The sequence below is a fragment of the Halichoerus grypus genome, chromosome 6, assembly GCF_964656455.1.
Source record: "Halichoerus grypus chromosome 6, mHalGry1.hap1.1, whole genome shotgun sequence".
NCBI classification, from domain to species: domain Eukaryota; kingdom Metazoa; phylum Chordata; class Mammalia; order Carnivora; family Phocidae; genus Halichoerus; species Halichoerus grypus.
Window position 1 is genome coordinate 10,370,468 of NC_135717.1, and position 14,457 is coordinate 10,384,924.

The 14,457-nt window shown below is 38.2% G+C and overlaps 1 protein-coding gene across 7 annotated transcripts in view; it reads left to right on the plus strand.

Annotated features, from left to right (window-relative positions):
• GTF2I (general transcription factor IIi) overlaps positions 1 to 14,457 on the plus strand; it is a 106,898-nt gene that overhangs the window by 26,364 nt on the left and 66,077 nt on the right. For all 7 annotated transcript variants that reach the window (XM_078074497.1, XM_036112608.2, XM_036112614.2 and 4 more), the window contains exons 2-8: positions 2,058 to 2,161; positions 5,427 to 5,565; positions 7,815 to 7,949; positions 9,025 to 9,208; positions 9,373 to 9,401; positions 13,367 to 13,421; positions 13,890 to 13,933. In XM_078074497.1, coding sequence (XP_077930623.1) covers positions 2,063 to 2,161; positions 5,427 to 5,565; positions 7,815 to 7,949; positions 9,025 to 9,208; positions 9,373 to 9,401; positions 13,367 to 13,421; positions 13,890 to 13,933 — 685 coding nt within the window. In that variant the 5' untranslated portion in view covers positions 2,058 to 2,062. The remainder of the gene's footprint in view (positions 1 to 2,057; positions 2,162 to 5,426; positions 5,566 to 7,814; positions 7,950 to 9,024; positions 9,209 to 9,372; positions 9,402 to 13,366; positions 13,422 to 13,889; positions 13,934 to 14,457) is intronic.

Here is a 14,457-nt window from a genome sequence, read left to right on the forward strand (position 1 = left end):
CTTGATCTCACTACCCTGAGATCATGACCTGAGCTGAAATCAAGAGTCAGACGCTTAACAGACTGAGCCACTCAGGCACCCCAGTATTAGTATTTTTAAAATAGGTTTTTGATTTTGGCTTCTTAGAGTGTCTTTATGCAGTATATTTTTGCTTTTTTCAATTTTCAATTTTTCTTTTTTAAGATTTTATTTTTTTGACAGAGAGAGACACAGCAAGAGAGGGAACACAAGCAGGGGGAGTGGGGGAGGGAGAGAGAGAAGCAGGCTTCCTGCTGAGCAGGGAGCCTGATGTGGGGCTTGATCCCAGGACACTGGGATCATGACCTGAGCCAAAGGCAAACACCGAACCCACTGAGCCACCCAGGCGCCCCTCAGTTTTAAATTTTTATAAGATATACATAACAAAATTTACCATTTTAACCCTTTTTAAATGTACAGCTCCCTGGCATTAAGTGCATTCATATTGTTCTGCAGCCATCACCGTCATTTAGTTCCAGAACTTTTCATCATCCAAATAAAGTTCTGTGCACATTAACAATAAATCCCCACTACTCACTCCTCCTCGTCCCTGGCGATTACCATTCTACTTTCTGTCTGTATGAATTAGACTGTTATGTAGGTATCTCATGGAATTATAATATTTGTCTTTTTTGTGTCTGGCTTATTTCACTTAGAATAATCTTTTCGAGGTTCATTTATGTTGTAGCATGTTTCAGAACTTCTTTCCTCTTTAAGGCTGAATTATATATACCATTTTATGTATGTCTCCCATTTTGTGCATCCATTCAGCTGACAGTGGACATCTGGGTTTCCACCTCTTGGCTATTGTGAATAATGCTTTTGTGAACATGAGTATAGACGTATCTGAGTGCCTGCTTTGGTTTTGGGTATACACCCAGAAGTGGAATTGCTGTGTCATGGTAATTCTGTTTAACTTTTTTAGGAACTACCAAATTGTTTTCCATCCTGGATGCACCATTTTACATTCCTAAGAGCAGTGCACAAGGGTTCCAGTTTCTCCACATCCTTGCCAATACTTACTGTTTCGTGTTTATGTGTTGCATTTTTATAGTGTTGGAGATTCAGCTGAGGCTCCTTGCTGATACCCAAGTATCAGAAAATGTTTTCTAAAGAGAATAATAATGCTGTATTATAAAGCATTCTTAGATGTTATTGTCCTGCAGCCGATTTCCTTCTTAGTAAGAACAAAGAAATTCTCTTCACCCAGCCTCTGTCTGCCTTACCCACTCTGCGTGTGCCTGGGAGGAAGGGAACTTTGTATTTATGTCCTGTGTTGAACTGTGATAAACTATCACTGGATCCTGGAGTGCTTCACCTCTAACTCTCACTTGGGATAATTTTTTTTTTTTTTTAATTTATTTGAGAGACAGAGTATGAGCTGGGGGAGAGGGAGAAGCAGGCTTCCCGCTGAGCAGGGAGCCCCACACGGGGCTCGATCCCAGGACCCCGGGATCGTGACCTGAGCTGAAGGCAGATGCTTAACCGACTGAGCCACCCAAGCGTCCCTCACTTGGGAGAAATTTTATTTTATTTTATTTTATTTTTTAATTTTTTTTTTTTAAAGATTTTTTTTATTTTTATTTATTTGACAGAGAGAGACATAGCGAGAGCAGGAACACAAGCAGGGGGAGTGGGAGAGGGAGAGCAGGCTTCCCGCAGAGCAGGGAGCCCGATGTGGGACTCGATCCCAGGACCCTGGGATCTGACCTGAGCCGAAGGCAGACGCTTAACGACTGAGCCACCCAGGCGCCCCCTCACTTGGGAGAAATTTTAACTGGTTGTGGGTGACATCTGAATTTATTTTGGGGATTATGCTGACCTAATTTTATGGAAATTAGTTGGAAATTTAGGGGATAGATTTTCTATCTTAGAGGATGGGAGTTTTTGACAAATTGAATACTCAGCTTCTGAGTTTTTTTTCTCTTAGGCAAGAAAACTGTAAATTAGGCAGTCTGTGGAGGAGTCTCACAGCTCTGAACATCTGTTTAGAAGGACCTTGTGAATTTCTGCCACTCACTTTCTTATTTCTTTCCTAGGGATCATGGCCCAAGTAGCAATGTCTACCCTGCCTGTTGAAGACGAGGAGTCCTCAGAGAGCAGGATGGTGGTGACGTTCCTTATGTCTGCTCTTGAGTCCATGGTGAGATGGCTTTATAGTTCTAGAAAATGTTTATAGTTGTATAGGATTGAGTTCGTGGGTGAGATTGATTTTTTTGTAAACATACATGGTTTTTGGTTTTTTAAGAAGATTTTTTTTGCTTGAATAGTAGTTATGGATTTAGGCCTTTCAAATCATTTTATTACCATGTTTCAGAATATTCTTAACTTACTTAAATGTTTACTTTTTTACATTAAATTTCAATTGTTTACCTACCAATATCTTAGGCAATTTCTTGTTGTGCAAGCAGTAGCTTTGAATTTATGTGTTGTTACTCATAAATGTAAGTCACTCAGAATGAGTGTATATTCTAGTGTGGCGCTGGTGTTTAGTTGTATCTGTATAAAGAACCTTGGCAGAATTCTGGGCCATAAGAGCATACTTACTATTTATATTCTTAGTGTGCTGTGCGTTCGTAGTTGTCCTTACCCCACTACCTTTTACTAAATATGTTAGTGTGTTAGCTCTTCATTTTTAAGAAACCTGTATTGTATACACAATTATAGTAAACTATTAAGTATCCTTTTGCTGTATTTTTTTAATTTCTGTGATGGTAGTAATAACAATTTGCTTAATCATGTTTTTATAGATCTATAGCGGGAAACCTAGTATTTCAGCTCATAGGTTTATAAGCATCAGACTTAGGTATTTTCTGACACATTGAAATTAAATATATCCTAACTAGGAGAGGGCTATGTATTTCCCATCCTAAGTGTTGACTAGTATTAGATAGTATTTAACCTCCCAGGTGTCAGTATGACAGAGTTTGCAGGTTTGTTGCCTTTCCTCATTAAGGCATTTTTTCCTTCTTTGTACTATTTGAGAATTTTGAAAAATTCTTTCCTTAAAGAATGTTAGTGGCTATATACTGTTATTTTTTTTTTTTAAGATTTTATTTATTTATTTGAGAGAGAGCACAAGCAAGGGGAGGGGCAGAAGGAGAGAGATAGACTCATAAGCAGACTCCCTGCTGAGCAGGGAGCCCCACCCTGGGCTCAATCCCAGGACCCCAGAATCATGACCTGAGCCGAAGGTAGACATTTAACTGACTGAGCCACCCAAGCGCCCCTAAATAATAGTTTAGAGATTAAATCCTACTCTAGCTTTGTTTTTTGTTTTTTAAGATTTTATTTTATTTATTTGACACAGAGAGAGAGAGAGAGAGAGCACAAGCACGGGGAGTGGCAGGCAGAGGGAGAAGCAGGCTCCGTCTGAGCAAGGAGCCCGATGTGGGACTCGATCTCAGGACCCTGGGATCATGACCTGAGCCGAAGACAGATGCTCAACTGACTGAGCCACCCAGGAGTCCCTACTCTGGTTTTTCTTTTGTTTTTGTTTTTTAAAAGATTTCTCATTTATTTGAGACAGAGAGCACGAGCAGGGGTAGGGACAGAGGGAGAGGGAGAGGCAGACTCCCTGCTGAGTACAAATTAAAAAAAAGAAAAAATATATAATTATATATTTAACTCCATAAACAGCTTTTTTTTTTTTTTTTAAGATTTTATTTACGTATTTGACAGAAAGAGACACACAGCGAGAGAGGGAACACAAGCAGGGGGAGTGGGAGAGGGAGAAGCAGGCTTCCCGCTGAGCAGGGAGCCTGACGTGGGGCTCGATCCCAGGACCCTGGGATCATGACCTAAGCCGAAGGCAGACGCTCAACCGACTGAGCCGCCCAGGTGCCCCTAAACAGCTTTTCTAATGCCTAAAATAAGTGAGGTATTTTTATGCATCAGTAGGGTAACATACTACTAACATAGTAGAAAAATAAGCAAACGGTATTTTAATTTACAGAGAAATAGCTAAGGTACAATACTCTTTAATTTTAATACCAACCAGTCAGTGGATTATTATTATTTTTAAAGATTTTATTATTTTTTTAAGTAATCTCTACACCTGAAGTGGGGATTAGACTCAACAACCCCAAGATCAAGAGTTGTCATGCTCTACCGACTGAGCCAGCCAGGTGCTCTGAGTGGATTATTGATTATACTAAGATACCCTTTTAAAATTTTTCTGGAAAAGTTACACAGTATCATTTGTGAGAATATTTTGATTTAGATCTTCTAGAAGGTCAGATGGGAGTGTGAACTGATAGAATCTTCTTAGAAAGCAGTTTGCAGTAGGTTTTGAGAACCTTAAAAGTATTTACTTTCAGAGTCAAAAGTTTTTTTGACTCGCTTCATCTCTCTGACACTCTACACACAAATATTTTGTCCCCAGATTATTTCAGTGTTATTTTAAGGAGTGATAATTAGAATCATCAACATTGCCAGTAATGTTAGTACTAAAGAAAATAAAATGGAATGTTATGTAAGTGTTAAGATTTTTGAGAATTTTTAATTTCATAGGAATATACTTAGTAGAAGCCATACTTATTAAAAAAAAAAAAATACCCCAACACGATTCCCATGGTGTATTCAGACAGAGATACTTCTGGATGTGGGATTATGTAGTGGATGTTGTGATGTGGCTTCAGATTTCCCTTTAGGACTGATGGCCTTGATCCTTCCAGCTGCTGGGAGGGTTCGAGGCTCCCTGGCCTAAGGTCTCCCGTTTCTTTGGGAGAGCGATCCCAGCTCCAGAGCTCCCCAGATGCAGCGACACCAGCGATCAACTCTCCCTCTGCTGAATCCTGCGCCCCTCACATCTCATGAGTGTTGATATTGGGAGTACTCTCCAGTAAGCCTGGGTGGAAATCTGAGTCTGTTTCATGGGGATTTGACCTATAACAGATTACAAGGGATTTCTGCTTTTTTTCTTATATATTCTGTTTTTTCATGTTTAAAATTGGGGTTGAAAACCATACAGAAAGAGAGGTACCTTTAAAAAATGGTGACTCTTGGGCACCTGGGTGGCTCAGTCATTAAGCATCTGCCTTCTGCTCAGGTCATGATCCTAGGGTCCTGGGATCTAGCCCCTTATCGGGCTCCCTGCTCAGCAGGAAGCCTGCTTCTCCCTCTCCTGCTCCTCCCCCCTGCTTGTGTTCCCTCTCTCGCTGTCTCTCTTTTTTTTTCTCTCGCTGTCTCTTTGTTTGTCAAATAAATAAATAAAATCTTTAAAAAAAATAAAAAAAATTAAAAATGGTGACTCTTTTTATATGATAATCTAAGGCCAGAAACTGGGAACTTCGTCTGATTTCAGATACTGTAGAAAGACAATTGAAGTGATAATTTTTAATTTATCCAGCAGAAATAGTACTTTAAGACATCTGTATGTAATATAAGGTTTGCTATTTGTATTTTAGTGTAAAGAACTGGCCAAATCCAAGGCAGAAGTGGCCTGCATCGCAGTGTATGAAACAGATGTGTTTGTCGTTGGAACTGAAAGAGGACGTGCTTTTGTCAACACCAGAAAGGATTTTCAGAAAGATTTTGTAAAATACTGTAAGTGTTGTATTTTTATCTTTTGTATTTCATAAATATTGTGCCTAAATATTTATGGATAACAAATGTTGTCTTATTTTCTAAAGCAGAATGAGATTTATACTAAAAGGACTTTCTAAAATGTCTAGAGACACATTTCAAAATGCTCAAAATGTCCGTGACATGGTAATATATAAGGGTAAATACTGAAGAGTTTATGAAAAATGGTAAATGTTTATCCTGTGTTCCTTGGTTGGCATTACTTTGGATTAGTGCCACACCTGAGAAAAGAGGTAGAGAAATCTTGAATTGATTAAAGGTTCTTATTTAGATAGTTATTTTCTTGGTAGGTATTTGGCGTGTTAAACGCAAGTTCTTCTCTGTGCACAAAATTTGTGTAAGCACGCTGCAAAGTTAAACCAGTCTCTCCGATTCCCTCCATAGAATCAGCTTGTCAGGGTTCTCAGCGCATTTTGTGGTCCTCCGATTGGGAGTTCATCCAATTGGTGAAAATTTAACTCGATACGGAACAAACGCAGTAGAGAAGTTTGCTGTAGGCTATTACTGCCTGTGGTCTTACACAGTCAGACTAGTTTTATATCCTTGTTTAACCTCACACTGCCTGCCGGTCTCATGTTGTCTCAGTGATACAGCCTCTTCTTAAACATGGAAAGAGAACAAAATGGTGGGGATGTCAGCAGGCATAGTGTGTGTGTGTGTGTGTGTGTGTCTGTCTGTCTGTCTGTCTGTCTTTAAGTGCCAAACTTAAATTTCCACTATCAAGTTAGACCCAGTTCATGATAAATTGAGCAGATCGTGGGTAAATAAAATAGTTTTCTTAATTCATTAGTTCAATTCTCAATTGTATTTTTAGTCCTTTTAAAAAAAGCATATCTTCTCTACACTGCAGGCCCCCTCCACGCCCCACTATAATCTTTCAAGCTTTATATATAATCTATTTAGTATAATCTATTTAAATTTTTTTCATTATTTCTGATCGTTTTGAGAATTTTTAAGGCTTTGATCATGTTTGTGTATTTAAGTTTATAGTAATAATGTTGTTTTGATTATGTGTATATCAGCTGCCATCTGTCCCATGAATACTATAATCCCACTGGCAGCTGTGTTTATATTCCTGTTCCCTATACTGACTTGCTTATGTGGTTCTCCAGTGGTTAGAACTAAGCATTAGGGGAATTGTCCTCAGTTGCAAATTGTAGTCCCTGCCTATTAGTATTCATAGTTTCTTTTTGTTACCAGTAATTTAATGCCCTAGAGAATCATCTTTGGATGTAATTCTCAAGTACATAATATTTGTTTATATAAAGTATTTTGTAGATAAGGATCAGTAGTGGTCTTCTGAAACCTAATCAATAGGTTTATGAGTCAGTTTTACAATTTCTTGGGGAGAATTCTCTTTCCCAGGGTTTGGAAAAGCACTGTCCAGGAGCAATGAGATGCTATTAATCACTCATAATTTAAAATGTTTGAGTTAATGACAGTAAGAAAGAGAAACAAGTGAAATTTATTTTAGTGGTTATAGTTAACCCAGTATATTTAAAACATTGTCATTTAACATGTAATCAACATAAAAATGATTAATGGGATATTTTGCATAGTCTTCTGTACTAAGTTTTCAAAATCCAGTATGTATTGCAAATTTACCACACATGGTGATTTGGACTGGTACATTTCAGGTGCTCGGTAGCCACAGGTGTCTAGTGGCTATGTGTTGGATTTTTTGAACCTGGAATGTTTTTTGTGATGGTGATAATCTCATATTTAAGTTTTCAGGTGATAAATTACTCTAAAGATAACTTTTTGTTTTTTAAACTAGTAGCTAATTTTTACTTTACAGAATTTTTAGTCACAGCTGCAATTATTTCAGAGATGATGACCGTTTATATTCAAGTCATTTGTTGTAGGTTTTTATTTTGAAATGCCCCCTCCTCTCCTTTTTTTTTTTTTTTTTTTTAAGATTTTATTTATTTGAGAGAGAGCATGCACGCCCATGTGGGGAGGGGCAGAGGGAGAGGGAGAAGCAGGCTACCCGCCAGTAGGGAACCTGACACTGAGCTCAATCCTGGGACCCTGAGATCATGATCTGAGCTGAAAGCAGCCACTTAACCGACTGAGCCACCCAGGCTCCCCTCTTTCTGTCTTTTTATAACAAATCATAAATATTAGAATATTAGAAAAAAGTATTCTTACGGAAAGGCAAATACTAAGATAATGGATAAGAGCCTTTTGTATCGTTAATTATTTTGCAGGTGTTGAAGAAGAAGAAAAGGCTGCAGAGATGCATAAGATGAAATCTACAACCCCGGCGAATCGGATGAGTGTAGATGCTGTAGAGATTGAGACGCTCAGAAAAACAGTTGAAGACTATTTCTGCTTTTGCTATGGTAAGGTTATACACTTGAATTTTCTAAAAGAGACATATAATTGAGTTTGCTAAAGGGTAAATTGTGTAACTGGTTTCACAGTTAAACTGCACATTTTGACAAACTTCAATTTGAGTCAATTTCCAAACAGTGGGTTAACATCAGGAATGACCTTACTTCCCATTTCTTATTTGAAGAAACCCAGAAACAAACAAGTGTACCTATTAGAGCTGTGGGGTAGGGTTTTTTTTTTTTTCCTTTTTACGAGCTGTTTTAGGTTTATAGGAAAAGGAAGAGGGAGGTAGATTTCCCATGTACTCCCTGGCCCAGTACCTGCATAGATCCCTCCCACTATCAACTCCCCCACTCCCTTCCCCAGAGAACCTACATTAACACATCATAATCATCCAAAGAGAACTGTTTATTTTTGCCCTGTGTGCTGATCTCACCAATTTCCTGAAAAAACCACCTTTTGTTAGTCTAAACACATGGTAAACAAAGCTCTTAAGAAAACAGTGGAAGGGAGAAGATACTGGTTACACTGTGAGGTTGTAGGTAAAATTCGTATCTGGGGAATAGGGTTTCTAGAATCTGTGGACTCACTGCCTGATATACACAGACATGTGGTAGAACACACTCAGTTGTGAATGTCCGTTGTGTTTATCTAATTAAAGTTTTCAATGAGAATATTGGCCAAAAATCGCCTGATATTTTATGGTAACAGTAGGACATGTCAGGTTTCCATGTTCTAAGGCTGAACTGTATATGTAAAGACTGTATTATACCAGGGTGAGGCTATTGTAAAGAAAGACAGTAGTGGAAGAAATCAGCCATTGTTTCTTTTGCTTTGTATAGATTTTATATAAATATTTTACATACTTTTCATTTTGGCCTTTTGGATCTGTTTCAGGCTTAGAACTTCGAACATGGGAATAGGGCCCTCTGATATTTCGAATTTGTTTTAAAATCGGATATTACAAAATAACATGAGTGCTGTTTGTTAAGCCATGATAAACTAATGTTGGTTTTGTTTTTTAATCTCACCATTTAATGATGTTTATCCTCTTTCTACCTCACGTCTGTCTCTCACCCCCAGGGAAAGCTTTAGGCAAATCAACAGTGGTACCTGTTCCATATGAGAAGATGCTACGAGATCAGTCTGCTGTGGTCGTGCAGGGGCTTCCAGAAGGAGTTGCCTTTAAACACCCCGAGAACTACGATCTTGCCACCCTGAAATGGATTTTAGAGAACAAAGCAGGGATTTCATTTATCATAAAGAGGTGAAGTACTTTATCCCTGCCCATCAGTAGTTTTGTATATAAAGTTGAATATTCAGCTTATTTTAGTATGTTTTTAAAATTCTTGTTTACTGTAGAAGTTATTTAAATTTATGCTTTTTTGTTTTGTATATTCATGTGTAGTTTTTTGTTTTGTTTCAATGCAGACCTTTCCTAGAGCCAAAGAAGCACCTAGGTAAGTGATTACTTTGTTTCCAGATAGTTCTAAACCTGTTGGGCCAAATTAAACACATTTTTCTGATTTCTCTTTTATTTTGAGAATATGATGTAAGACATCTTGGAGTAGGATGTTCTATATAAACCAGTGAAAAGTCACTGAGCTGAAAAAGTAGACTTGTTTTTTGTTTTTAGCTCTGCTACTTTCTTTATGATCTAGTCAAGGTTTTACCCTGGCACTGTGTTCGATCATATACTGGATCTGCCCTCATTTCCCAGAATTAAGAGGATGACTCAATTACCTAGCGTTCATTGAACAGGCACAGAATTGTTGGGCACGAGATTGGATGGGGAGGGGATACACAGCCATGCATCAGGCAGTGAAGCTTTGGAGTGCTGGTAGTTTAATGGAAGAGATAAAAAGCCCATAAAGTCACCATAGCAAGAGTATAACCTACACACTGTACAAATGGTTAGAGAAGATACTGTGGAAGTTCGTTGGAGGAAGGATTCGTTTATAACCCAGGAAGGCTTTCAAGTTGAAGAGGGCATTAAGATGGGCCCTTGAAGAATGAGGAGGATTTCAACAGGACTTCCTTTTGGGAACTTTGAGCCATTGCATTTGAAAGGAAAAGTGATTTTTAGAAGACTGGTGCCCTTTGGAGGCAGGTTTATTTGAGACTTTTGAAAATAAATGACCATTATCATTGGTAGTCTCTTAACCAGTGTAAGGAAGAAAGGACAAAATAATATATACACACACCCATATTTTATTGTTTGTTAAATAACCTTCGTTTTCTTCTCATCACGATGAAAAGATTACTATTTTAGATGCTTTATTGAGGTATAATTGGCATGACATAAAATTCACCTGTTTTAAGTATATAATTCAGTGGGCTTTAGTAAATTTATAATGACAGAGTTTACAAAGTTTTACAGTCATTGCCATCTAATTTCAGAATATTTTCATCCTCATCTCTTATTATTTCCATGAATGTTATATAAATTAGATATATAGTGTATATCCTTTTAGATTGTCTTCTTTCACTCAGCATAATTCAGTTGAGGCTCATCCAAATCGTTGGGTGTATCAATAGTTATTTCTTTTTTCTTGCTGAATGGTAAGTATTCCTACATATGAATATACCACTCATTTATCCATTCACAGGTTGATAGGCCTTTAGATTGTTTCCACTGGGTTGTTACGAAAAATACTACCATAGACCTACTTGAGTAAGTTTTTGTCTGGATATATGCTTTAATTCCTCTTGGGTATATATACCTAGGAGTAGAATTGCTGAGTCATAGACTAATTTTACATTTAGCTTTAGGAAGACTGCCAAGCTGCCCTCTAGGTGCCTGTACCATTTTATGTTCCTCCTGGCATTGTCTGAGGATTCCAGTTTCTCCGCGTCCCTGTCAGCACTTGGTACTGTCTTTTTGGTTTTAACCATCCTAATGGGTGTGAAGTGGTGTGTCACGGTGGTTTGGATTTGCATATCCCTAATTACTAATAAAGTTGAGTATCTTTGCATGTGCTTAGTGACCATGTATATCCTTTGGAGTAAGGTCTGTTCAGGTCCTTTCCATGTGTTTTTATTGGGTTATTTGTAGTTTTATTATTGAGTTGTAAGAATTCTTTATATATTTTTGATACAGATATTTTCTCCAGTTTTACAAGTTGTCTTTTGACAGTGTCCTGTGAGGAACAAAAGTTTTTAATTTTTACAAAGCCTGATTTAGTCTTTCCTCATTTGTGCTCTTGATCTTATATCCAAGATTGTCTGTTGCCTGACACAAGGTCATGAGGATGTGTCCTGTTTTCTTCTGTAAGTTTTATAGCCTGAGTTGTTACATTTGGATCTGTGGTCAGTTTTGAGTTAATTTTTGCATATGGCACATGGTAAGGTTGTAAATTCCATTTTTTGCATGTGGCTATCCAGTTGTTCCAGCACAGTTTGTTGAAAAGACCATCCTTTCTCCCCAGAAGTGCTTCAGCATTTTTGTTGAAAGTTAGTTGACCCTGTGTGTTTGTTTCTGGACTTCTACATAGTGGATCATGTTGTATGTGAATCAGGACGGTTTACCTCTTTGCAATCTTAATGCTTTTTATTTATTAATCTTGTTACTCTAGCTAGAATGTCCAATACAATATTGAATGGAAGTGGTGATAGCAGACCTCGCCTTCTCAATATTAGGAGGAAGACATTTGGGCTCTTGTCATTATGTTAGCTGTTGTTTTTTGGTAGATGTCCTTTTTAAGATTGAGAAAGTAAAGATTTATTGTCTTGTTTAAATTAAAATTCCGAATTTTGTTAAGCAGTATTTTTTCCTGAAGTGTTCTAGGTTAGTTTTAATCTGCCATTTGTATTTTTTGAAGTTTTCTATTCTAGAAACTTCTTTTGAAACATTGGGGCCTGGTTGTTAACTAAAGAATGTTTCTATAGGGTATTTACACTGAGCGGTGCAAGCAGGGGGGTTTGTATGACTCTGTTTTTTTATCATACAGACTGTCAAAGTAATTGGGAAGTTGCGATTATAATGGGATGTTTTCCAGTTTTTAAAGTTTTTAATAACTTTGTTATTATTTTTAAAGATTTTATTTATTTATTTATTTGAAAGAGAGAGAGCGAGCCCACACGAGTGGGGGCAGGGGCAGAGGGAGAGGGGTGAGCAGACTCCCTGCTGAGCAGAGAGCCAGATGCGGGGCTCGATCCCAGGACCCTGAGATCACCACCTGAGCCAAAGGCAGATGCTTAACTGACTGAGCCACCCAGGTGCCCCTTGTTGACTTATTATTGACATAAGATAAACTACACATATTTAAAATGTACGGTTTGCTTAATTTTGATACACATATACACTGTGAAAACCATCAGTATAGTCAAGACTATGAACATATCTTTCACACCCAAGTTTGCTCTCAGCCCTTGGTAATTCCTTCCTTTTGTTTTCTCCCTGCCCTTAATCCCAGGTAGCCATTGATGATGTCACGGTGGATTTATTTGCATTTTCTAGATTTTTAAAATAGTAATGGAATCATAGTAGGTACTATGTTTTGGTTTTGCTTCTTAATTTTGAGATTTATCCCTGTTGTTCAGCTGATGAGTATTCCAGTGTATAGGTATACTATAATTATTTACCCATTTACCTGTCCATGAAAATCTGGGTTTCTGTTTCTTGGCTGTTATAAAGAAAACCGCTCTGAATATTTCAGTGCAAGTCTTCATGTGGACATACGTTTGGGTAAATACCTAAAATTGGAGTGGCACATGGTATCTACATATATACTTTTTAAAGAATGTGCTGAACTGGTTTTCAATGTGATTTACTCCATTTGGTGTTCCCACCAACAGTGAGAGTCCCAGTTGTTCTATATCTTTATCAGTATTTGGTGGCATCAGTCTCTCTCTACCTTTTTTTTTTTTTGCAGACATAAAATTCATGTTGTTTTTTTTAAATATAAAATTCATGGTTTTGAAGTATGTAGTTCAGTGGGTTTTAGTGTATTTCCAAGGTGGACAGCTGTCACTACAATCTAATTTGAGAACATTTTCATCACCCCCAAATAGAAATCCCGTACCTATTAGCCAGTCACTGTTCGCCAGTTCCGAGCCAGATACACCCCTAACAGAAATCTTTATCAGCACTCCTGTATCACTGGAGGCTTTCCCATGTTGCTGGAGTAATAATACATTGCTGTATTTGTTTCAATGATAAAAATTTGAGCTTTTTCCTTAAGGGGAGAGGGTGCTGGTGGGTGAGGAGATGAAAGCTGTTGGACGATCCTCATCCCCACCTCCCCTCTTCACAGGGGGAGAATGAAGGACACTGTTGTGTGGATTCACACGGCACTCACCCCATTGTGACCCAGAGCTGCAGGCGCTCCTGCCCTCGCTCATTCTCTGTTTAAGAACGTTGGAAATATTAGTCCCATTGAAAGTGTTGGCAAAACCTAAATCTTATTATTTCTTTTGTACATAGGTGGTCGCGTGATGGTAACAGATGCTGAAAGGTCCATGCTGTCTCCAGGTGGAAGGTAAAGCACAGTTCATCAGTACAAGTAAACCTCCACACCCCAGTGACTTTAGTTTTTAGAATCTTGAGGTATTAGAATATTAAAAAGGCCCATAGCACACGTCTTGAAGGTTAATATTCAGCTGATTCATTTGGGGTCCTATGAAAATGCAGTTTTTGACTGAGTAGTTCCTGGGGGAAGCTAAAAGCATAGGTTGATAACCACGTTCAGAAGAGGAGGGCCCGTCGAGTAAAGTGGAATTTGCAAGTTATTGTGCTACCCTACGTTGTTATACTTTTTTCCCCAAAAGGTTGATTGGAATTAAAATACTAAACTCAGTGGACAAGTTACATTTATGCAAGAAATAAATATGTAAATTTAACGTTGAGTCAGGTTTGCATTGACCTTGGTCAGGTGAATGATTTATGTGTTGGTGTGTGGACGGCCCGCGTCAGTGCACAGCTTCATCACGCCTTCTTTTCCTTTCAGCTGTGGCCCAGTCAAAGTGAAAACTGAACCCACAGAAGATTCTGGTATGTACTAGCGCTTTTAGAATCCCACTATGAAGTAAGGGAGCCTTTTCCTTAATTTAGAAGGTTGTATTTTGACTCGTTATTTACTGTGATTTTTTTTTTAATGTAATGTTTTGATGAGAAGCAGACAGAACAAATTTATTCCAACAGTGACATTATTATTTTTAAAATTTTTTTTTTAAAGGTTTTATTTATTTGACAGAGAGAGACACAGCAAGAGAGGGAACACAAGCAGGGGGAGTGGGAGAGGGAGAAGCAGGCTCCCTGCTAAGCAGGGAGCCCAATGTGGGGCTCGAACCCAGGACCCTGGGATCAGGACCTGAGCTAAAGGCAGAGGCTTAACCACCTGAGCCACCCAGGTGCCCCGACATTATTTCTTAATGTTACCAAATATTATACTAAAACCTGAAAAGTTTAGTTACTGAATGGTAGCCAGAAGTTTGTTGCTAACTACCCGTTAGTAAACAAAATTTGTTACTAGGTTCCCCCCAATTATATAGGAATAATAGTGTAAAATGTCAGCT